Source organism: Phaenicophaeus curvirostris, chromosome 1, assembly GCF_032191515.1.
Source record: "Phaenicophaeus curvirostris isolate KB17595 chromosome 1, BPBGC_Pcur_1.0, whole genome shotgun sequence".
NCBI classification, from domain to species: Eukaryota; Metazoa; Chordata; class Aves; order Cuculiformes; family Cuculidae; genus Phaenicophaeus; species Phaenicophaeus curvirostris.
The window spans coordinates 36,765,364-36,791,229 of record NC_091392.1 but is presented as its reverse complement, the minus strand read 5'-3'; the positions used below and the strand labels follow the sequence as shown (position 1 = coordinate 36,791,229).

General features: G+C 41.4%; 1 protein-coding gene across 1 annotated transcript in view; it reads left to right on the top strand.

The window, feature by feature from the left end:
• Window positions 1-23,928, top strand: part of RASSF3 (Ras association domain family member 3) — a 52,004-nt gene extending 28,076 nt beyond the window's left edge. The window contains exons 2-5 of the mRNA XM_069853148.1: window positions 17,802-17,909; window positions 19,126-19,393; window positions 20,560-20,675; window positions 21,036-23,928. Of these exons, the coding sequence (XP_069709249.1) occupies window positions 17,802-17,909; window positions 19,126-19,393; window positions 20,560-20,675; window positions 21,036-21,185 (642 nt within the window). The 3' untranslated portion in view covers window positions 21,186-23,928. The remainder of the gene's footprint in view (window positions 1-17,801; window positions 17,910-19,125; window positions 19,394-20,559; window positions 20,676-21,035) is intronic.
• The last annotated feature ends 1,938 nt before the right edge of the window (window positions 23,929-25,866 follow it).

The following is a 25,866-nucleotide window of genomic DNA, read 5'->3' as shown; positions in this document are numbered from 1 at the left end:
AATGCCTGGATGAAGTCAAAGGCAAGATCTGGCTAGACTGGTATCCTGTCTGGCAGTTCCCAGTGGTAGGTGCCTGGGGAAGGGTAGAGAAACAGGGAAAATACACAGGGGTGTTCTGTCAGAAAGTTTTTCCTAGCCTCTAGTGGTTTGCAGTTTAGCTTATTTTCTTCTGTGAGTTATCTAGTTGTGTTTGCACCCATGCAAATTTGTAACATCCCCAATATCTTGTGAGATGGAATTCCACAGATTAAATGTTACTTGCTAAAGACACCCCATCTTTCTGTGGTTTTTTGAGTCTGCCTCTTGCTGGTGTTATTGGGGTAGGATTCAGCTCTGGACTAAATCACCTCTGTGCAGGTGTGTGAATGCAGGTGTCTCACCAGCAGTGCTGGCAGCAGAGCTGAGAGCAGTTTGGCTCAACACCAAGTCAACCTTTAGGTTGGGACTCAGTTGCTTAAACCAGGAGTATCTGGTGTCACTTTGGGTACTGTGGGATGTGTATCCTGTCCGGTCTCCCTGTGCTACTTGATGGATTGCAGGCATCCCACAAGCCCTCTGATGTATCTGCCAGTCCTGTGCAGGTGTCTTGGATGTGGTAGGATTTCTCAAATATGGCACTTGGGTTTATCTGGTGGAATTGGCTCCTCCAATCTCTCTGCATCACCTGGCATGGGAATGAAACTGTACAAGTGTTTCGATCCAGATCAGCCTCTTACGTCTTGTCCCATCCCCTCCTTTGCTCCCTCCTCTATGTAGTAAGAAATGTCTTTGGCTTCTAATCTGGTTACATCTACGGCTGTGATGGACTTCTGCGTGTACCTCACATTGCAGAGAATGCCCTGATCCTGCACGCGCTTGCTTTGCTTGCAGATGTGAGTTCATAACCTAGCAAATCCTAATTACTCTGAGGTCTCAAGTCAGCTTTCCTAAAAAAAATGAGAACCTGCCATTAGTGATCATCTGTGGATATTTTTGTAGTTAAAACTCCATTTCAGGGCAGGCGTGGAACTCTTCCCTGCCAAGCCAAATTCACCCGAGAGGTTCTTCCCGCTGTTTCTGCCTTTGCTAGGGCTCCTCCCAGGTTCTGCAGCAAGGGATCTTGCAGACTCAGACTTGCAGTCACAGTTGCTTGATGAAAATATTGCCACAGAACACTTAAACATGCTTGTGTGTGTGAGAAACACTGCTGTGTGGAATGTGGAGAAGAATATACTGATTATAAGCCATAAATGTATTAGTTTGTTCTAAGGTTTTATTTGATTGTTGATGAGAACAAGTATAGCAGTGCTGCTCAAAGAGACAGATGCATTTATATGAACAGTAGGTGGACCTTGAATTGAGCATTGATTCTGAAATACACCTCCTTCAGTGCACAGTTCTGGCTTGCTGTGCCTGTGCTAACTTTCCCTGTTGTCCTCATGGAATGTACAGCTCTCCCTTCACAGCTGCAGCACTCGGATGATTTATCATGGGCAAACCTACTGTTTCCCTGCAGCTTCTCCCTATGCAAAGAGAGTTTTGAGAAGGGAAAAATGTTATCTTGATAGATATAACAGTATTGTGAATCTTGGCGCAGGATTTTAACATTTGTTGAAGTTGCAAATGGTTGTTGCTGTCTGCCACACTTAGTCAGTACGTGCTTATGGGCAGTGGAGAGAAGGGTTTGTGTTCTTCTTTAAATAATCTGTTTTCAAATACCATTGCAAATATGACACTTGGATGTGTGCAGTATTTGCCTCCAGAAAGCATTTTTATATACTTCTCCGTAGTCTTTATTTCTGAGGAAATGTTCTTAAACCCTTTACTTGTCGTGTTCAAATTCATAGTAAAGCTGGTAGCCAACGCGTGCTCAGTACTTCACTCCCAAGACATAGAAACTAATAAATTAAACTGTTTCTCCTTAAAACTACATGTGTATTTATGGTCAAATCTGAACTGGCTCTTCATTCCTGGTTTGAGTGCAGCAGTGAAAAATAGTGACTTTCCCTATTATCCAGCTGCAGTGAAAGTAAATGAGAGGCCTCTAAAGGGGCCAGGTGTCCCTTGGCAGCGTTTTGATGGCTCTTGTTTCTTATAAGAAGGCTGGATGTAGGGAGTTTCTAAGTCTGGGTGTGGGTAGGGTTGTGTTCTGGTGTTTGTAAATCTAAGTGAGGATTGCTGTGCTCTCTTGGCTCCTCTTTCCTATGCTAATTCTTAGATTTAAATCTTGCTATACGGGATTTATTCAGTGTTTTTTGTACTACAGAGCTACCAGCAACATGCAGCCACTTAAACACTTGGATCAAGACAGCAGAGAGAGAGAGAGAGCGCATTTTGCAAATGGTTGTTGTGGTGGAAGGTGGTGGTAGCTCTTTCAGTGGGAGTACCCTTTTGGAACTGAAGCAGTTAAATCTGGAAGATCTCGTAATGTTAGAAAGCTAATATGAAAATCTAGTATCCTATTGCCAGCGTTCCTGGTAACCTGGTATTTCAAAATGTCCTGTTTAACAAATATATGGGACTTACTGTAAACTGAAGCACAAGAATGCTGAGGTGATGGATGCAGAGATAGTATTTCCTTGTTATGTGTAATGTTTTAGAGAGGATTTGCTAAGCCTACTGTTTACGGCTGATTTGCAAATTATTCCCAGGAATCTCCAGTTGTGCTGGCAAATTATTCTCTTAACCAGCAGTCGTTCATGAAGAGATCCCAGAGCGGGTGGGAGCAAAGGTTATTAGTCCTAATACACAGGAGTGTGTTTGATTCCCCCAGTTTGTGGGCGAGACACTGCAAAGACACCAGTGCCTGCTGGCAGAGCCTCTCTCCACCCACCACATCCGAGTGTACCACCAGTCAGTCATAGCAGTCAGATGGTCATCTACCTATTCTATGTTACTGACATATAAAAGAAACCATTTCTGCAGTGAAAATGATTGTTGCCTATTTTATTGGCAACATTTAAGCTAACTAAAACAAGAGGATGGCTCCTTGATGGCATCACACCTGCCTGCTTACACGGACATGAATTCCCTTCAACATGTTTTGAGATCAGGTTTGGGCGCAGGTGACCTGTGTGGGCAGGAAAAACAAATGGTGGTGGCTGATGGAATCCCAAGCTGTGCTGAGTGGGAAAGGAGTGCAGCTCCTTAACTGGCACGCACTAGGGTTAATTCTGTTGGAAAATGTAAGTATTTCTCACCCAGCTTCATCCTTTATGGCTTGGGGCATGGAACTGGGACTGGTGGTTGCTGGACAACCTGTGACACTGCAGGTCTGTGCAGGGAGGTGGCTTGAAGCAGGTGTGCTTTGTTTCTAGTGTAGTCATGTGGTCACACAAAACTGCTTTGGAGTACAAAGAGAGGAGCACACGCTGTTGCCAGTAACATCAAGATCTTGCTGGTTATGATCAGTTTATTTCCTTAGGATAGGACTAAACTTCTTATGACTTACTATACATGAGGTATTTCCTAGTCTGGTTAAGCCTGTAAAATGGTTTGGAGCCCTAGTTAATTTTCCAGTAATGTAAATAAGTAAGATGTACAAGGCTGAGAAATTGCAAACAAAGATGTGGCTTACTGAAGCAAAACTGGCAGGTGTGGTGGCATCACAAGTTGTACACCCCACAGCATTATCTTTTCTTGGGATCCTTTGTAGTTTACTCATTTGGATTGCTTCTGCTCTTCTTCTGAAATGCTGATTTTATAATACTACAGCCAGCTGTGGCCAGCTTCTTTCCACTTTGCATCATAAAAACTGTTTGATTAAAAGCATGTAGCAAACTCCCTTTAAGTCCTTGGTTTCTATGCTTTGATGTTACTGTGTTATTTTTTTTCTTAAAACATCTCATTCCTGCCTGTGTGCACACGTGGGCGTTTGTTACCTTGGTAGGTTTGTAGATTCCATGTAAGTAACTACACTGATGTAATTAAGACTTACTAACTAATTGCCCTAATAAATGACGGCATGAATAACTACCGAGTTCATTAGGACTTAATAATGAATGGTCCTAATAATCAAGTGTCAGGCTCTGCCATTTTCAGAGAACTTTCTTAGGCTCAGGGATGCCTTGTAGGTTGTATGCACTTTTAACCTACACTTTTAACTATGTTACTGTAACTTGGCATTTGTAATACAAGTTGTGGAGACAGAAATGATTGTTTTGATGGCAAATGAACGTCTTTTAAAAATTAGAAGGCTGAATCCTTCTCTGCATTGTCCTGTTGCCTCCAGTTTGCAGGTCTGCTCCTTGAGTCTTGCGTTATAATATGGTATTGCCTGGCCAGGATGCTGTATAGGAAAAAAGTGTGTTCCCCTCTCCTTTCCCCACCCCATGCAATGAAGCATTGCGGAACAGCTTTTTATGCGAACCTGTGGCGTTTGTTAGTTTGAAGAGTTTTTGAAGAGTTATACAAAGGAGCTACTGATAGAAATTTGGGTGAATTTGTGTTCTGGCTGAAATGTCTGTACAGATTAGGAGCAGAAGAAAAAAGCTTTTTATTTCGTTACTGGTTTGTTCAAAGCGTGTAAAGCTGAGAGTCTGTTATATGTGACAAGTCTGCAGTCACAGAGATCTTGTTAGTGGACCTGTGTTATGTATCCTCAGCAGAAGAGTGGATGTGAACTGGCTGGTCTATTTCCAGGACTAATGCTTTTGTGTTTGTCAGAAATTCCAGATCACAGAATCGCAGAAAGGTTTGGGTTGGAAGGGACCTTAAAGATCATCCAGTTCCAAGCCCCCTGCCATGGGCAGGGACACCTCCCACTGGATCAGGTTGCTCAAAGCCCCATCCAGCCTGGCCTTGAACACCTCCAGGGATGGGGCAGCCACGACTTCTCTAGGCAACTTGCTCCAGTGTCTCACCATTCTCACAGTAAAAAATTTCTTCCTAATGTCTAATCTAAGTCACCCCTCTTTAAGCTTAAAACCATTATGCCTTGTACTATCTCTGCACTATTTTTCCATCTCTTGGAAGAGATGCTGCTTGATTATAGTTTCAGGTGTGCATGTGTATATTTGTGAGCTAAGAATGGCTTCTGACATTGATAAAATTCTAATGGGTTAGTGATATAATTTAGTAATTTAATAAGTTTAAGTTTCTAGGCCTAAGTAAATGCTGAGTTTCCATTTGGGTGATAGTTTGTTTTTGGTTTTGTTGGTCTTTTTTAATTAAAAATTTTTTATTTTGATCCCCTGTCAAAATGGAGTTGATATTGAGTTGCTTGCTTTATTTTGCCTCTCTAAAAATGTGAATTAAGCATGAAAATTGTTAGTTTAGGGTAGTATTTTCTGTTAAATTCAGGAAATGTTAATGAAAGTATTTTAGGGACTTTAATAAAAGGGCCATTAATTTGTGGTTTTGCTTTGCAGAGTTTGTTGTTTATTTGATGAAGCGTTGATTCTACTGTTTTTCAGCTTATCCCATGCTTGTCCATAAGGTGACACATCCTTTTAAATGTGTCCTGTCTTCTGAGTGGTTTTTTTTCAGAGGGTGTGGTGGGTGCTGCTTCTTCCTATTCTCTTTAACACAACATGGGTGGGTATTTTAATGACAAATTCTAGTAGGCTGTCTTCTTCCACCTGAACTGTGTATCAGCTCTAACAGATCTCATGCCTTCATAAGCTTCGTAATTACATTTCCTGAAGCAGAAGCTGGGCGTAAGGAAAGGTGGAGTAGCAGCAGTTTTTCCTTATGCCTGTAACATCCTGCCCATAAAAGCAGGAAAATAGTTGTTTGGAAAGGAAAAAAGAACAACTTTTGAACTTTTTGTTGTAAAATCAACACCTTTTCCCATTTGCTGCTTAAGAACAAAGCATGTAATCTTTTTGCCCCTTCTCTGTTTTCCTGGTGGCCATTCGCCAGCACAGCAAAATAACTTGGGTTTGGAGTCAGGCCACTGCATCGGGTTCTAAGCAAGCAAGCCCTTTTCTCCAGTGCAGCCTTAAAGCTGTTCTCCTGACCTTTCCTCAGAAGAAATGTTTGTTTATCCAGCTTTTCTAGGGGGATATTCGTTAACCATGTTCTAAAGTCTTCTGTTCCCACCTCCCTCGAAAGTATACTCATTGTGACCTCCTTCTCCTCTCTCCACTGTGTCCTGCCAGCATGGACCTAATTTGCACTGCTACCGCCCCACTTTTATTGATGTCATTAAAAAAAAAAAAGTCTGATTGTAACAATTGCCATTTAATTCTGAAGTGACTCACTACTGCAAAAATGTTTGCCCTGAGACAGAAATTGAGTTGGTTAGGAGGGAGTCGCAAGCTCGTGTCACCGCTGGAGGTGTTAGGGTGTAAACTGCTGATCGTGGCACCAGGCTGGCACAGTGTTTGGGTAAGCTGGGACCTGTGTGGTAAAGCGTTTCTTGCACCATAGTTCTTTGTGCTGCAGACTCGTTTATTGGTTCTTTATATAATCTGTGGCCTCTTTTTTTTTTTTTTTTCACTTATACAAAAATAAACCAAATTCCCTGCTTTCCTTTGCCAGTGCTTTTGTTTTCTATTTGTTTACCCTGTTCTTTTTCACCTGCAAAAAACCAAAAAAATCCTGTGTTCATCCTAATGAAGAATGGAGCCTCCTGGATTTGTAGAAATCATCTGCAGTCTGGTCGTAGGTCTGTTACTGGAGGAGGTCTGTGACAGCTGACACGAGTTTCAGAGGCAGCGGTAGCATCTAGCAGAGAAGCAGCCGTACAGCTAAAAGCAGCGATCTGAATGTTTTAATTTGTCCCAGCATGGATGTCTACAGCTTGAGACATCTGGATTCATTTTTGAGAAACAAATGTGTTGCGTATTCTAAAAACAAATTCATACCGAAACGAGGCAGCAAGTGTATTTTTGCAAAAAGAGTTGAGTCAGCTAAGTTGGTGGCAATTTTAGATCTTCATGATGGTTTTGTCTTTCTCTTTAGAGAATGTAAGTGTTTTGAAGAAACTTGTCCTTTTGTCAGTTCCATTCTGCTGGCAGCTTGAAGTGCTTGGTAGCCTGTTTAGATAATACATGTGAGTAATAAAAACAGGGTGTAGTAAAGCAGGGATTAAAACCCCTCAGGAAGTAGGTTATCATTACCATGCTGATGAATTTAGTCAAGGCATAATCTTGCTGCATGAATTGCTAAGTTTCCTCACAGTGCACAGGTCTGCAGGTCAAGTAGCACCTTACTGATGAGACCTTGAGGTCATTAGTGGGTGGTGACATGGGGCTGCATGGCTGAAGTCCAGCGTCCCACTGCCTCTGCCTGGTTTGCCCGTCTCCTTTTCTCTTTGCTGAGATACTGAACTGAATTTTCACCACATCAGATCTAGCAGCAGTAGGTAAAGCTAATGACTGTAGTATGCTGCTTCACAAATGTCTTTTGGATGCTTCCCTATTAAACATTCTAATGTGAAAGCTGTAAGGCAGGGTGTTAGTCATTACAGGATGAGCTGTTAATGAAATGTGCAGGTGACTGGAATTTTCCGGAGTGTAAAAGGCTGGACTGCAGAGGTGCTTCCTTCTGTTTGCACGATGTGAACTATCTTAATTTTGATGCCTCTTTGAAGAGACTGGTTCCTCTTCTAATATTTCTGCGGAGGCTGTGTAGAGTGTTAATTTCACCAAGTGCACTGAGAGGGGTAGTGTTGGCGTAAAAATATCTCCTCAGGGCTTACTTCACTAGAACCTCGCTTTTCCTTTTGAGGGAGAGGTGCAGTGTCTGGGAACTTTATTAGGTTTTAGGTGGAGTTAGTTTTTAGCTCTTACCATCTGATGTGTATGCATGTAAAGCACCAATTATGTAGGTTGGCTAAATGCATATAATGGTTTTATTATGATTGTATTGAATGTACTAAGAAGGAACTTTGGCTTCTTTGGCTTAGAGGATGTGTACTTTACTGAGGCTACCAGTGGTGGTGTACAACTTTTAATGTCTGGTCCTGCTGCCCCCTAACCCCCCACAATGTTATTGTTGTGGGCTTTTGAGGCCTTAAAAATGCAGATTCTATTTGGAAAATAGATAATTGTACTTCTCAAATTCTTGAGGGTTTGAGATGCATTTGTGGTAGAAGAGAACTTTTTCCCTTCAGAGAAGTTTCATATATGACATCAGCACCAGGCTGGCCAAGAGAGAGACAGTAACAGTAAGTTCTTGAATTTTTTAGGGAACTATATTTTCCTCAAACAAGGAACTTTGTCCCCATGACCAGTCCTTTCTTGAGAAGACTGTTCATCTTTTTGAACAATGCTGTTTTCATTGTCGTGTCTGTGATAAAGGAAAAACTCTCAGGCTTGCATTATATCTGAAGAGCCAATGTGTTATATGATGTTTCCTAGATCAGACTTGTTACTGTGCAGTTTTTAAGAGGTTTGGGATTTTTCTTTCTCTTTCAAGTAGAACAAATCCAAACAAAAATGACTTGGTTGGTGAGATGGTGACCATTTGCAGGCTCACTGTTTCTAACTCCCACCGGCCCTGAAGCTGAGCCTGGTGAGGAAGTTGTTGCCTTTTGCGATAGTCAGGTTTCGTCAGAAGCCTTATAAAATAATTTGGTGACACAGTCTTTGAACTACCCAGCCAAACTTGGGAAGGGAATGTTGCTCTGAAGATAAAATGATGTTTGACGCACATGGTGAAAGCCAGCACACCACCCAGCTTCTGCCTAAACACGGCTCACGACAGAGCTTGCCTTGGACCTGTGAAGTGGTGGCAGTAACCACAGGGAGTAGATTGCATGCATGGGGCTTGTTCTTCCTGCTTTGCGCTTCTCCAGGAGCGGCTGCTTGGTTTCCAACAGCAATTTGGGTGCAAAATGTAGACAGATGCGTTTGAAGACCTGAGGAGTTGTCATTGCAAACAGCCTCTTCTGCCTCTGTTAGGTGGAGCGTGCTTGATTCTTGCATTGCAGGGTCACATGCAAATACTGTGGTGTAACGACCCAGGGTCCTATTATTACTTAATTGCCTGATTGCTAACTGTATTAATAGCTCAGGTTCCAGACCGTACTTAACCTTCTTTTCAAGATATACTAATTAGTTTTCTCTGCCGCATCTTGTATAAGCTTGTTTCCTAACTGTCTGCTTAAAGCTAGGTTTTGTTGTACAGGTCACAAAAAGGCTGGTAATCCATTTTACTTCATTAAATCCCTTATCTACTTAAATAACCAGCAGTCAAAATACACACTTTCTGTTGTGGAGGCCTGAAGGAGGCTGTTTACTCTTTGTGATGTTTCTTACATCTAGTTTTACTGAAACTGGCAAAATTGGAACAGCTGTGAAATGTTATTATCATGTAATTTATTGCTTTAAAAGTATATCATAATATGGGGGGGAAAGGGATGAATCTGCATAAAATCTGCTGTGAATCTAATGTTGAGCCTCAGATAGAGTTGGTTTTCACTTTAAACAGATGACTGGCTGCTTAAAACTGGGTTGTGTGCCAGTAGTTCAAGTACAGCCATATAGGGTATGACAGGGTTTGTAACTAGGGGTTTTCAGAGGTGAGGTCATGATAAACTTAAACAAGACCTAAGCAGCAACGTTAATGTCACCAACAAATAGATTTCTTTTTCTAGCCCTCCTTTCACAATGCCAGAACATTAACTGTGTTTATGTTGCCTCAGTTTGAAGGAAAATAATTTGTTAAAAGGGAAGTTAGACTTCTTGTTTTGTTTCTCTTCTGCTTAAAAGTATTCGCCATGTAAACATCTGAGCGTTTACATGAAGGAGGTCAGGCAGGAGCCATAATGCTTTGCTTTACGTTTTGTCACTCAGTGTTTTTGTTAGCATGCCAAGCCACACGGTGTGGTGGTACTTGGGAAGAACTGCAACTAGACTGACAGTAACAAGTGTTTACTTATTAACTGGAATGCCTGTACCTTGTAAAATTATAAACTGTGGCAGTTGCCCAGGGATTTCTTTAACCACTATGGATGTGCCCTGGAAGAGAGACCACGTTCCATCACCAGTGTCTTGGGTAAAGATTTTCATATCCTTGTAAACGTACAAATAGCTAAACAAGAGCACCTAATCTTTGGGGTGCCTGTGTCACAAGTCCTGCGTGCAGCTCTGGTTTTGACACCTCAGGAAGGGCTTGGTGCAGTTAGTCACCCTCCTCTAAAATGATGGAGAAGATGGAGCGGCTGCCTTGGGAAAGACTAAGGAGTCCAGGGCCCTTCACTCTGGAGAAGAAAAAAGGTGGAGTGTGATCATGGTTTACAAAATTGCAAAGGTTTGCATAAGCTGAATGTGAAACGCCAGGTTCACCAGGTCTTGCCGTATTAGGATTCAAGGGCACTCATTGTATTTAACACACTTCATCTTCAGTCTTAACAGAAGCTCAGCTTAAAGCAGATGACAGTGCTTCTACGCACTGCAGGCATGAATTTCTGGAACTTGCTGCCACAGGAGGTGTAGAGACAGGCTGTATTGGCAGGTTCAGAAAGGGTTTCTGTGCATGCATAGACACCAGGTCCATAAATGGACACTAAACAGACTCGGAAGGGAGGTGCCCTCCAAATTCCTGCTACAACACTTGTGGATGCCAGCAGAGAGGCTGCAGAAAAGGCTCACATGCTTGCTCAGAATAGCCTAGATTTCTGCTGCTGTCAGAAAGTGAATACCAGTCTGGATGCACCATACACCTGACCTGGGAGGGCACCACTTCTCTTGCTGCCATAGGAGGGCATAATGCAGGCTGTTCTTGAACTAACGCTGGCTGTCAGGATAATTATTTAAGACTCGGGTCAGCCAAACCCACTCAAACCAAAGTTTCTTCTAAAAAAAGAGAATGCTTCCTTGCGCTGTGTGCCACTGACAGGGGTGGGAACTGGAGCAAGCTGAGTGCAGAAAGCAAAAGGTAGTACTACATAGGATACAGAGATTACTCTGCCCACATCCATCCTGTCAGAAAATTCCCCTTTCCCTGATTCAGAGAACAACCTCACCGCATTCAGGAGGATACAAGCATTTCAAGATGCAGCTGCATGAGGAGGTGGAGTGCTTGGAGCTGCTCGGATGCTAATACTTCTCCCCAGTCACTCCATTTGGTCTTCTCCATGCCTTTCTGGCTACTGTTTTCTCTGAATGTTTGTGGATGGACATGGCCAATAGCTCTGCCTGGTGCTTCTCCAGGTTTCAAATGAAGGAAGGGCAGATCTGAGTACAGGCTTGCCCTGGGATGGAGGGAGAAATTGCTGTTGCTCTGCTTTCAGAGGTAGTGTGAGGAAGAGGCAAGATGTTTGTTTCAAAAATAATTAAATTGCAAGGTTTCAGTTTCTTTCTTTCCTGTGGGAGTACTGGCAGGCTATAGGAAAGAAGGGGGTCTTGCTTGTAGATCAGAAGTCCTTTTCTCTGTTTTCCTTCCTGTATTTTCTGCTGGCTCTTGAGGTTTTTTGTGTTGTATGATAGAAAGGATTAGTTAAATCCTTTCATTAATGCTGACATGATACAAGTAGGATGTGTCAGGTGCACTTTTTATGACTAAACAAGACTTAGATTTTTTTTTTTTTTTTTTTTAACATGTAGATTAGGCTGCATTTCTCATTTGTCAAACCCTCAGTCCTTTACTTCAAAAATCATTCCTGGCCACAATTTACAGCAAGATCCAGGCATCTTCATTCATCTGACTGCATGAAGAGTCACTGTATGTGTGGGATTGGTATGAAATGTGAGGGCAGGGAATAGGGACTGACATGGCTTAAAAGTTTGTTTGAACTCTCATGGGTCTTTGGTTCTTTAGATTTCTTATGGAAATATTTTAATATGTTCCTGCAATAGGTTAACCTTTCATCCATTATATTTCCTTTGTCTGTCAAATTGAAATGTTAAGAGGAGCTTTGTTTTGTATTCTTCCAGAGGTGCTAATTTCTAGAAGCTTTGTGAAGATTGGAGATGAGATACAAGAGGGAGACTTTCTTATATCCATGAATGAATAGAAGCCTGTTGGAGCAGTTTGGGAAATCCATGCGTCTGTCTCAAGGCAAAGGTCCTGAGGAAACAGGCTTCAGGGTTTTGAGGTTTTCTTTCTTTGTTGAACTTTTTCTCAGCCTTGTCCTTTAGCAGCTTGCTAGCTGTTGAGCGTAGCACTTTCTTACTGCATACAGGACTAGGTCTTGGCAATAACTGTGAGATTTGGACTTCATGGAAGTCGCAGATGTGATGTGATTCTTTTGGGGGACCACAACAGTTTTTCAAGTTCATTTTAATTTAATTTAATTCTACTCTTTGCAATGTCTTTTTGCATTCCATGAAGATTCATGCTGAGCTGGCCTCCGGGAGGCTTTGCACTGAGCATAGATGTTAAAAAGAGAATGCTGCTTCTCTAAACATCTGCGATACAATCAATGAAATGTGCATGGGGGGTGGACATGATAAAGAAAAAAACCAACAACCCATTTTCTGCCCTTTTTTGTTGAGAGGAAGCTCAACTGTGAAGAGGCCTTGCATCATGAGCTCTAGTGAAAGACCAGCTATTCCCATTGGGGAAATGAAAGCACTTGCCTCATTTCCCTCTTGCTGGCAGCTGTTGCTTAGGAATTTCATTTGAGAATGAAATGCTGCTTTGGTTGACCTGAGGAATGGCTTTCATACAAATGGCCACCAACGGTGTGTGCTGTACTTTTCATGGAAGTTAATAGTTTGGACTAGGAGCAATGTTTTGGACCCAGCTGTATTGTCTACACTTCTGATGCATTCAACTGTCTTCTTGAAATTAGATTTTTTCACATCTGTGCTGGGCTGAGGAAGTAGCAGATAACATGAACAGCAGGGAATGGAAGGTGACCAGGAGCTCTGATGAGGAAAACACATTTAATTGGGCTGGGAGGAGGAAGAGATGACGACACTGTGGCCATTACTGAGAATATAATTTGGCTAAGTAACGGAGGAGTCACACCTAACTCGGGTTTGATTATTTTTTTAAATTAAAAATAACACTGAAATGTTTGTGCATTGTTTTGTAGAGAAAATTATTTTTGTGAACACTGGCACCCAGAAGAACTCACAGTGTGAACTGCTCTGCTGACTGCGCCTGTGCTGCATTCTGCTCCTGTGACATAAGCAAGGATTTGTGGTTAGGAAACTCATCACCAGACCTAACATTTGAAGATAAAAGGCAGTTTCATGACTCCCAGCGTACAAATTGTGTGAGGCGTGCACACTGGGTGTGAATCTGCTGCATCTGAACCAGCTTAGAGATGAATTGGCTGGCTGGAGCGTGCTGTCCTTCACATCCCAGCAGTGCGCTGGCTCTGAGGACCCGTGCGAGGGGTGGCAAAGCTCACCTGGGGGGCATGGGAGGGCTATGGTGGAAAAAAGTGATCCAGGGCTGGGTGAGCCACGACCTGACACAGACTGGCTTCTCGTCATGCCAGACCAGGCAGAACTGTCACAAGAACCGATGACAGACGTACTTGGCTGTAACATCTAAATGTTACCTCTGGAATGGCCTCGCTGCTTTGTTTAAAGCAACTGAGGTTGGAGTAATTGCTTTCCCAGTAGTCCCACCCTGAGCAGGTGTGGCTTTAGTCACTTCGTGGCCATTCCAGAGCAACATCGTGCAAGCATAATGTAAATCGTAGTAGAGTTAATTATTGCTATTATATTGGATAAGTTGAGGTCTTCTCTAGGTATTACATTCACTTGCTGAGATAACAAAGTGGAATTTGAACTGCTGGACCTAAGCAGAGTGAGCAGAGGACTTTTCTTTTCATGGCTCCTGTTATGAGGTGGCAAGTATAGAAGGAAATAAGAGAACTGTGGGAAATAAGTTCGCTGCCTCTTTCTCTACTCAGCCAAGTATGCTAATCAAAGAAGACTTGCTTATTGTAACTTAAAGCATAGCTAAGCAAAGTTGTTTGGTGAAAGTTAAGTGACACTATATATTGAGAGCAATTCAGCTCCGGGAAGGCTGGGGGAAAAAAATGTATTTTTTTTTCACTCCTCTTTGCATGTTGGTTAAGTATAATTAGGAAAATTAGTATAGACAAGTACCTCACAGCTGTGTGTGCTACTTAGTGGTACTCACTGAGAGCAGCTGACCCGGTGAATCATAGTGGGCTGAGGCTTTCTTGTTCATAATAAACTCAGTGAGGTGTTCCTTCCTTGGCTTTCTCCTGACAGCAGTCATGTGGGATTTAGTGTCTCCACAGTCTGTGTGACAGCAATGTGATTTTCTATAGGCACCAATGTCTAGCTATCAGGGATTTTTTTGTTTGATTAGTTGAAGGTAAAGTCCCTGATGCATGTGCAATTGGAATGTTTTGAGCTTTTGTTTGGGAGCAGGAGGGTATCTCCAGATTAATTCACGAAGATCTCTGGCTTAGGTTTCCAATGGGATAGAGTCCCATTGAAAATTTGTTTGTTTTGAAACAAACCAGAATTTTCCTTTCCTGTGACAGGTATCTTCCATTGTTCACTCTCTGTGGTCTTGATGGTCAAGGATGGTTGACTGGAGTGAAAAGGGTGGTTGAAGTAAACAGCGTTTCTATCCATAGAGTACAGCGTTTTTTTTTTTTTTCTCGAATGGATTTGGGTCTATTCTTTCATGTTTTAATCCTAGTAGTCCTTTTCTGTATTCAGTTCATAGTTTTGCACAATCTACATGCTGTTAAAATTAGTTGAGCCACAGGCTTTGGTTGTTTAGAAAATGATTTATAGCTACATTTGTTGGTGGTATGGTACAGAAAGGAGCTATCTCAACTTTTGCTTAAACAAGGCTCTATGTTTTCTGTGTGCTTAATTAAACTTTGCCAAAATTTCCTGGCCTCTAGTGCTGATGTGAGAAGGCAGAAATTCCAGTGGTATATTCAAGCATGGAATCATGTCTAACTCAGTTGAGGGAATGGCAGCTCCCCCAGCTCTGCAGCTCAGCCACAGCTAAGACTGGTATCACTCTGAACATCAGTTGATTCCTTGTCCCACTCACTAAAGTATGGAGCCACCTCTTTCTCTCCCGTTGTTCCCTCAACCTCTCAGAAACCTGCTCTTGCAAACACATTTGGTTCTATGAAGAACAATCTAGCATTTGCTGCCATGTTCTCTAATACATGTTACAGACCTGACTCCAAGGCATCACCAGAGTGAGTCTGTCAGAATCAATGTGCTTAGGTTTTGCTCATCATGCTGGTCTCCTCAGGCACTGGCCCAGGTTGCCCAGGGAAGCTGTGGCTGCCCCATCCCTGGAGGTGTTCAAGGCCAGGTTGGATGGGGCCTTGGGCAGCCTGGTCTAGTGGGAGGTGTCCCTGCCCATGGCCCAGGGGTTGGAACTGGATGATCTTTAAGGTCCCTTCCAACCCAAACTATCCTATGATTCTGTGGCAGTCCCACAGAACTAGTGTGATCTCATGGGGTTGTCTCTTCTAACCTAAATTTCTGACTAAATTTCTATCGTTTTGCTCGAAAAATGTCTTTGTGGGAGAAGGGAAACATCTATGAAAATGGGAGAAAGTTACTTTCTGTCTGTTCATACTTACTGATTTATTTACTGAGGGTTTTTTCTCTTTTTTTAATAGTGCAGACAGGTTGTTTTCTAGCTGTCAGCCCTCTTAACTTATCTTATGCCATTGAAGGCAATAGGTTTTTTTGTTGTGTTATCAAAAATCCTTTTTGCAAAATTAAAGCCTCTTGTGATGTGCAGAAGTGAATGTGAAGTGGGGTGTTTTTTTGTTTATAAACAAAGGTTGAGGTTTGAACATAGGAAAGGTGGTGTGTTCCTTTTTTCTGATTAGTGTTTTGATGATAATGGATGTTGTGGGTGACTCTAGTAATCATGATGACAATCAGCAGATTAGAGGTTGAAAAAACAACAAAGGAGTAATGATAAATACCAAAACTGAGGTGTCCATTGTTGGATGTTCAGTATCAGTAGTGTTAGCAGATGGGAGAGGTAGGAGCTCCACAACAGGTTCGTCTCTTGGAGAGATGAGTCTTGGCTCTACCTGCGTGAAGGGGCTTGTTTGCAGCTGCACAGACTAGGAGCATTCCAAGTTAAAGCTTGGGTTCTTGAAATCAGTCATAGATGGCAAATGCTCCGTCAGGCCATTGTGGCCAGACTGCAAGCTGTTCCCTGTCCCTTCATTATCTAATGCTAAGGTTGTCACGGACCAATCCCACAGAGTTATTTGAAGTCAACATTCAGAGTGCCCATATCTCCAGACTCTGGCTGCGGGTCATTGCTTTTGATATTTGTTTTAAGCATCAAAACAGCAATAACATTACTTTGATTTCAGAGGAAAATAATTACTAAGAATTTTCTTTTTTCCTGTGCCCGCATCGGTCATTATTATGGCAGTTTGTAAGAGGAGGGAGATGAAAAGTAGGAAGGCGAGAAAGCTTAGTTTGTGGTGAGAATGGAGACTTGGAATCTGAAAGCATTTAGTAATTTGGTATTTTGTAATAGACTGGGTGGGATCTGGCAACTGTGCAAGATGCCGCACAATGTTAGAGCTGTGCTTAGGCAGCTAATAGGAGAGTTGTGTCTGGCTGCTGTTCCTTCTGCCTCAGTTTCCTTATCTGTGAAATAAAGGTATGTTCTCTCTGTTGCACAGGAAATGGATATCTGAGCCCAGATCAGAATCAAAGACTTCTGGCTTGCAGTTCTCCATTCAGACCACACCTTTCTTTTTATAGCTATGGGAAAAAAGTCCACTCCAGCATATCATTTAGTAAAATACCATATAGCAAGAGCAAAACTAAGCCCCAAAGAGCTAAAACTAGCTGGTTTAAAATTAGGAGGCACAAAAAATTCTGCAGATTCTTTCTGGGAAGTGGAGGTTTATAGTTCCGCACCAGAAGTGCTCATCTTTCAGGTCATTTCTGGCAAACTGAAGTGCTTGTGAAGGTGTGTGCTGAGTGGCATCCAAAAGACTGTGAGACAGGGCTGGCCAGTGAAGTTGGGGAAATTCTCTCTTAGGATAAGCTCTGCTGCAATGTGTTTGTGTGGACAGATTGGAACACTGTATATCCCTGTGTTCCGATGTAACCTGAAAGCTGCAAGCTTCTTCAAAGCTTCTCAGGTTCTAAGCAAAGTCTTAAATCATTAAAACTGAGAGCTGGAAGTCTTTCATACTATATATGGCATTTGTGCTAGTGATAGAAACCGGAGTGTATTTATAATGCTAGTTTGCTCCAGGAATACGGATTGGGAACAAATGTTTGTTTGGACAAAATCCAACTCCAGGCATCAGTTTTACTGCTGCATGTAATATCCATAGCCAGCTTGAAAAAGCAGAAGTTGAAAAATCTAATAGAGCCTTCTCATGGAAAAAAAACCCCATTAATTTAGTGTAACATTATATAGCTAGAGAGTTACTTGTAGTGAGAACTTGAGAGTTCACTCCTGTGCGTAACATGCTGTCTGTCATGCTGGAATGCAGGGATGCTTTTACGTTGTTGGCACATGCAGGGATTGTTGGTGTTACTTGTTAGTACGTGCTGCTGTTTTCTTGTATATTCTTCATTTGTTAAGAAATACCCACTTGTGCCCTAAGTAAAGTTTCATGAGAATTGCAACTGTATTCTTAAAAATATTGCATAGCACTAATGTGATCAAATCAAGCCCTAAAAATTAGCTGAGCTGTTCTACATACTGCTGATAAATATTTGAATGAAAACAGTTGGCAAAAAAAGGACGCAAGTGTTTTTGGGTGTGTTGATTTAACCTTCTCCATTCAGTTTGAGTGTTCTGTTTGATTTGCCTAACTTGTTACTCCTTCCTATTGCTGTACAGCTAATTACTGTATGTTTACCCTCTGTTGAATAATTACCATTTGGACTAGGAATGCTCATATCCAAAATCATAAAAGAATTGTCTTTAATTTTGTTTTCTAAAATTGCTGTCTGTTGCTGTTGAAGGATGATCAGAAGGAGAGCGAACCTCACGTTTATCTCAGTAAAGAAGAAGTTAAAGAGAAGATACAAAGCTATAATTCATCTGTCACTGATAAACTAAAGATGACCTTGGTAAGTTTTGCATGTGATTCCTGTAGTTTGTCATAGGAGCAGTTGAACTGTAATTTTGTAGTGCACTATGAATCGTTTTATTCTCAGCTTCTTATGTATGAAACTGTCTCTGTTTTACTGGCTTTGTACAAGGCTCTTCCTTAGATTTGGAAATTAAATCTTGTGTCTCTATATGGATTGAAACAAACTGTAGTAGAAAAAAATTGTCATTTGAAATGTCTTTAAGATAAACTCTCAGTTGATCCTAAGATGTACACTTGACAGAAGAAAACCCACAGCTGATAAAAATTGAAGATATATTCATCCTGTTTGTGTAGGTAAATTTTTGTCAGGTATCTCTCTGATAAAGATGCTCAACCAATGAATACAGATAAAATATGCAATATTTATTACAGTAGACTTAATTTGTATTCATGCAGGTTTGAAGAAAGTTCCTTCCTCCCACCCTGATAACACATACAATACAGCAGAGCATACTAATAAAATTCACCTCTATTTGCCTAATAAGCTGTTACTTGCTTGCTGTGAAACGTTATGTGTTCCTGTGGGTGTGTAGTACATGGAGATGTTGAAGTTCCTGTTGTATCCTAAACTGTATGACTCTGTGCTAAAAAGATTTTTGCTGTGTATTTTCATCTGGGTCAGGACTTACTTTACTTAAAACCAGATGGCTTAAAGTTTTCTAGCTCAGTAAGATTTGATCACTTTCTCTGTGTGTTTTTTTAGAAGCAGCTGGAATAAATAATTTGAAATATTGATTAGATTGCCATTTATTCTGGTAATTGTTGAATTGCAACAGGATTTGAGCATCTGTGATAAATGCCTTAGACTAGCTTGACAAGTAAGCTAAAATGTGGGAGATAAATTTCTGTATTTCTACATAAAATCTGTTGTTAAAGATGCCGGTTAGCGTTCTCTTTCACTTAATAGTTGTCTCTTAATGTGAGAACTTATCACTAGTTTGTAGTACCGTTTGCTTGATGAGATCCTAATACTCTTAGAAGTCAATATGTATTATTAAGAAAAAAATACCAGCAGAAATACCAGACAAAATAAATGTCTGAATTACTGAAACAGTGTCTTCCTACAAGACATCATGAGTTACAGTAGCATTTAAATTGTGTTCACTGTGACTGCTTTAATCTGCCCGCTCCACTAGTGTGTCACAACTTGTCGTTGCTAATCTTAACAGTTTGATACTTTCCTCCTGTTGCAGAACGCGAATGGGATTTACACTGGCTTCATCAAAGTTCATTTGGAACTATGCAGACCGATCACTGTGCAGTCTTCCCAGAGCCAGGGGAGATGCGCTCACAGCAATAACGAAACTGCTTTTTACTTGCCGGACGGCTGTGTGAATACCCTTCACATCAGCAGCACCAACACTGTTCGTGAAGTTATCGAGGCCTTGCTCAAAAAGTTTTTTGTGACTGATAACCCTGCAAAGTTTGCACTTTATAAACGTTGTCACAAGGAAGACCAAGGTACCTGCTGGGCTTTTATGGCATTTTGGTAGTGAAAGGGATTGGAGAGGAAGTTGTGCTATGGGAATATTTCAAATAAGCAGGGTGAAAGAACTCAGAAGAATGAAGACAAGAGTCTTGCTCTCTTGTCTTTTTTCCTTTGTGAAAAACAGCATGTGTAAAAGTAAATGATTTGGGAATATTTCAAAATAATTCACAGAGTTACCTGCTTAAACCATCTACGTGGATCTCCTGTGCCGTGCAGCCCATTATATTGTATTTAACGAGTGCCTGTGTTGGGCTCTCGATTTCAGCGAGCCTGGTAGCTGCAGATTTTTGAGGTTAAATTACCGGACAGATTTTTAAAAAGAGAAATCTTGGTGTCTGTAATACCTGAAGTCCTTGCAGTGGCAGACAGCTCTTGATGGCATGTGCATTGTGTTCATGCATGTTTATTAGTGCACATGGCTCTCCTGGTGCACTGACTGGTGTTTAGAAATTTGTTGTATATTGTACTTGGAAATACCAGAGGGTACAAAAGGTATTTTTTAGTGAAAAGTGCATTTTGCCAGATTTGTCACGTTCTTGCACTTAGTGTCCATAGAAGACGGATTCTGAGAGCAGTTTCAGGAGTTGCTGTCAGTCACTCCAACTTTGTCAGGCAGTCAAAATTGGCTTTTTAGACTTTGTGTGTGAGATTTTAAGTGGAAAAGGTATCGCAATGGTGATACCACAGCTCTGATGTCTTAAATGCTTAGTTACAGCAACAGATCTGCGTTGTATTGGGTTTTTTGTGCACGTATTCAAATGGTGCACTGTGGTGACTAGAGGCCGTTTCATTCCTGTGTGAATGGAGTGTTGCACTGTTACCATCAGTCTTCTGTTCAAATTCTCCCTAAAACTCACCTGTTCAAAGCCAGTGTGTAGATTAGAAGCATAGAATCAAGGAATAGTTTGGCTTGGAAGGGACCTTAAATATCATCTAGTTCCAACCCCCTTGCCATGGGCAGGGACGCCTCCCATTAGATCAGGCTGCCCACGTAATAAGTAGACAGTAGGTAAATGTGTAAATTGCGTAGCTACACGTGCACATCTCTGAAATTTTCTAACATTAGCCTTCATAATTCCAAGCGTTTGAAACGCCATTAGAAAAAGATGATAATTACCGTGCTTTTCTTCTCCTGCAGTTTATACATGCAAGCTGTCAGACCGAGAACATCCCCTCTACCTGCGTTTGGTGGCGGGCCCCAGGACAGAAATGCTCAGTTTCGTTCTGCGCGAGCATGAAACTGGAGAAGTCATGGTATGTTACGCTCCTGCTGGTTTGTGTGTTTGTTTAACTTTGCGGATGAGTGGGCTTCTGTTTGATCTGTGCTGATGAGGGGATCCATTTTTTGGAAGCAGATTTTTTTTTTCTTGTTATATTTACTTAGTGCCTTTTGTAAACATTCATTTGTGGTTAGGCTGACCCGTTGTTACTTGCAGAACAAAAAACAATTTAGAGGAGTAAAATGTTTTCGGGTCCCTAGGATTTGCAAGGCGGGTGCCAGATACCGTTCCAGTTTGAAATTGTTCTGGGTGTCTGAGGCTTTCTTTAAAAACGTATATATAAATTATGTAGGCATTTTCTCATCCACTCACCTTTCCTTTTCTCTTTTTCCAGTGGGAAGCTTTCAGCATTCCTGAACTGCGAAACTTTTTGCGTATACTGGACAAAGAGGAAAACGAGCAACTGCAAATCTTAAAGAAGCGTTATGCAGCTTACAGAGACAAACTTGAAGAAGCCCTTGGTGGGGTGTGGAAACCCAGTTAAAAAGGGGCCACAGGACACTCAGGAAAAATGCACGCTACCAAATGTCAGTATAGCATGCCAAACCCAATGTACAAAGAGCAGCAGAGAGTAGTTTTCTTTATTCAGAAGACTGTTTTGTGATGCCAGGGTACCTGAATTTTGCTATAGACTTAGTTCCATAAGCCAGGTCACTTAGCATCTTGCACCCACAAGTAAGGGATTCTGCATGTTTGTACATCAGTTTGCAACCCTCGGTGTGCCTAGAGAGTTTTCCAAGTTATCTTGGTGCAAGCTGTGAACTGTAATCAATTTTCTAGGATGCTATGAAATAAGATTTTATTTTTTTTTATTTTTTATTCTTCTTTGCTTTAATGGTAGCTTTATGAGTAAGGATGTGCAAATTGATGGGTTAAAAAATGAGTAAAACCATCTGGACAAGAATTAGTTGTAGCACTATCTTTGAGATTAAATGGATTTGCACTACCTTTCTGTTTTCAAATAGTTACTGTATAATTTGTGAGAGAACTGTTATAGATGGAAGGTGTATGAGTTCATTGGTTTTGTTCTGTGAAATGTGTGGAGGGCTTTAACATGGTCTTTTCTAGAGAAGGTAAAGAGAAAGTTGAAAGGAAGGTAAGAGTAGAGGGAGGAGGACTAACAGCTGACAGAGGAGGACCGGTTTTAAATGGGAATATTATTTATACAGAGGAAAGTTAAAATATGAATTCTACAAGATTAAAGTTTTAGGGTGTTATAATCTTGTGAATAAGTTTTATGGTATTTTAATTGTATAAATCCACACTGGAAAAGAAATAGATAATAGAAATACTGGGAAGGAATGAGAGGCAAAAGCTAAATAAGAACAGAAATGGAGCCGCATGTGCAAGGCATTATTGGAGAAGCTGGTTCCATAAATGTGTAATGGGGGTTTGAAAGTGCAGCAGAGCTAAAAGGCGGCTGCTTACTTGAATTCTGAGAAGTGGACAATGTCTCAGATAACTCTGTGAGCAATGCCCATCTCACAAGTGTTTAGACATAAGCTATAGCTACAGATGCATTTGGTCTTCATTGTACGTTAGGTCTTTCCTCTGGCTCAGCAATTCATTTTTAGGCTGGATGACTTTGAATTATCTTATCTGAAAGACAAAAATAGCTTCCTCTGCTTTTTGTTTGTTAAAGGCTCAGTCAGGCAAAGGAAGCAGAATTTCTTGTTCCTCTTTCCAGCTTAGCAGAAAATTAACATTCATTGGTTGTGTTGGTGACTGAGCTTAGTAACTCCTGCTTTTAGTAATTCAGAAGTTTTTTTCCTTATGGTTTTTAAATTCTTAATTGAAAAACTGATTACCAAATTCTGCAGACTGCTGATTTACTTGATTTAAAAGTAGGAAAAATGTAGCAAGAAAACTTTTTACTTTACTGTAAATATAATTGTTGTTCTCTCAGAGTTATTTATCTAAAAAAGCATGTTCAAAAGAAACCAAAGAAGTGGGTGTGCAATAGAAGCATGAGGCAGATTTGAGTAACTGTTAACTTCAGTCATTATCGTGCCAGAGAGGAAATGAGTTATATATTACAGGGTGGGGTGGAGGAGTGCAACCATTTAAGAGCAGCAGAAGTTTGGTGGGGTTTTTCCCTCCGCTCTTAGGATGTTTGTTTTGAATTCCCAAGGAATTGTTAAAACTTTGGTGACATCTAATGGATACTGTGTGGAACTCCAAGATGCTTCTGTTCCTCCCCTTAATTTGATGTAATTGTGCCTTTGTTTCCTTACCTTAGTAGGACTTCTTTTTAAAAAGAACTCTTTACAGGTTTGTTTTTGTTTTGGTAAAAAGAATTTGCAAACTTTAATGAGACAATCATAATGTTTTAAAGTGTTAAGAGAAATTAAAAGTAGGACTAACTATAAAGCATATGTAAGGCATTATCTTGGTTGGTTTTTTTTTAATTTCACATGTAACATTGTAGTGCATGTGTGAGTTAGTAACATTATCCTCAAGTGAGACACTTTATAATGGTTCAGGGAATGCTTTTATGTTTTGTTTTTGTATGAATGCAGCAGCATGTTGGTGGGTATTCTGTTAACATCTATTTATGTATCTGCCCATACCTATGTAATCATTACATAATCGCTGTCAAGATCGAACCATTTGTTGCTCAAACACTGTTTGAGTCTAAAAGCGGAGTATAAAAAATATGTGAATTTTGGTTTTACTTGAACTAAACTATCAGTCTTTTAAGTAGGCACATCTGCATTTAATGTAGCCGAAAACCTCAATCAGTGTTGTATGCACTAGGAGTCTTGATTTGGGGGTGAAGGGGGTGGGGCAGGGGACCAAAATAAACTTAAATATCAATTTTTGTCTTAGTCCACAGGTAATTATTGTAAGTTGTCATGTGTGGGGTTTTTCTTCTTTTTCACACCCTGGCAATTACAGCAGCTTTAATTTAAAAGAAATGGTTGTGCCTAGTCAGCTTTTCTCTTTTTAATTTTAGCATCAAATTGAACTGTCAAAGCTTTTGTTGAAAAACTGTCTTCATTTCATTATGTGATGGTACCAGAATGATTAAATGATATGGGCGGGGAGGGGGGGAGGAATGCAGGGAAACATTAAAATGTATGTCTTTAAAAGGAAACATTTAAAATATTTATAATTTTGACGAGCTTAGTTTTATTTTTGTAGGGAAATTTTTATTCCCCTTAAAGTTATTACTGAAACCGCAAAAAAAAATGATGGTTCCATTATTAAAGTTGAAGTTGGCAATACTTACTTCTGTGATGTGTGTTTATTTTTTTCCTGTACCTGGTGTTCCTGTTGCTTTCCCTTCAGTACCAAACAAGAATTCACAGAATTACAGAATGGGTTTGATAGCAAAAATGCCGGCAAATAAACTCTATAAGGCTCATTCTGGAGTTTTAGGAAGCCAGCATCCTTTATCAGGGCTGGACAATGCGAGGGAGCAATTTCCATCCATCATGTGCTGCAAGACAAGAGCTGGGACAGGATGTATTTCCCACTTACATACATGGTATAAATTTTCCCAGAAATCTTACGCATATTCTGTTACTTTCCAAGGACTCATTTAATGTTGATATGATCTTCACAACAGTCAAAACTTGCTAATTTGGAGCTGGCTGAAAGAAAAGCTGACACAGGGACATTCTATCTAACTTTCAAAAATAATACAATTACTTAGATGAAACTTCCCTTTAGCTCAAAAATATTCCGCTTTTTGCGATGAAGCTGGTGAAGGGGCTGGAGAACAAGTCTTATGAGGAGCATCTCAGGGAACTGGGGTTGCTTAGCCTGGAGGAGGCTGAGGGTGGAGACCTCATTGTTCTCTACAACTACCTGAAAGGAGGTTGTGAAGAGCAAGATGGCCTCTTCTCCCAAGTGACAGGGGAAAGGACAAGAGGGAATGGCCTCAAGCTCCGCCAGGGGAGGTTCAGGCTGGACATCAGAAAAAAATTTTTCACAGAAAGGGTCACTGGGCACTGGAACAGGCTGCCCAGGGAAGGTGGTTGAGTCACCTTCCCTGGAGGTGCTTAAGGGAGGGGTGGATGAGGTGCTGAGGGGCACGGTTTAGTGTTTGATAGGAATGGTTGGACTTGATGATCCGATGGGTCTTTTCCAACATAGTGATTCTGTGATTTTGTAATAGTAACTGCTTCTTGTATCAGTTTCAGTTTGGATAAGATCTTTAAGATCATCCAGTCCAACCTTTAATCTAGCCCTACCAAGTCTGCCACTAGAACCATGTCCCTAAGTACTACTCGACTTCTGAGCTTCTCTGGGGACGGTGACTCAACCACCTCCCTGGGCAGCTCACTCCAATGCCTGACAACTCTTTCAGTAAATAAATTCTTCCTGATACCCAATCTACATCTCCCCTGGTGCATCCTGAGGCCATTTACCTGTCAGTCGCTACAAGGGAGAAAGGTCCAACCCCCACCTTGCTACAGCCTTTCAGGTAGTTGTGGGGAGCAAGAAGGTCTCCTTGAGTCGGGAGGTTCAGACTTGACATCAGGAAAAATTTTTTCACGGAAAGGGTCACTGGGCACTGGCAGAGGCTGCCCAGGGAGGTGGTTGAGTCACCATCCCTGGAGGTGTTTAAGGGACGTGTGGATGAGGTGCTGAGGGACATGGCTTAGTGTTTGATAGGAATGGTTGGACTCGATGAGGTGTTTTCCAACCTGGTGATTCTATTATGCCTTTTCTCCAGACTAAACAATCCCTTGGACAATTCCTTGTAGTGGGCGGCTGTGTGCGGAGACACAGCTTGCTTTAAGCACGAATTCAAATTTTCATAGAATAACCAGGTTGGGAGAGACCCACCAGATCATCGAGTCCAACCATTCCTATCAAACACTAAACCATTCTCCTCAGCACCTCGTCCACCTGTGCTTTAAACACCTCCAGGGAAGGTGAATCAACCACCTCCCTGGGCAGCCTGTGCCAGTGCCCAATGACCCTTTCTGTGAAGAATTTTTTCCTAATGTCCAGCCTAAATCTCCCCTGGCAGAGCTTGAGGCCATTCCCTCTTGTCCTGTCCCCTGTCACCTGGGAGAAGAGGCCAGCACCCTCCTCTCTACAACGTCCTTTCAGGTAGTTGTAGAGAGCAGTGAGGTCTCCCCTCAGCCTCCTCTTCTCCAGGCTAAACAACCCCAGCTCTCTCAGCCGCTGCTCTTAAGACTTGTTCTCCA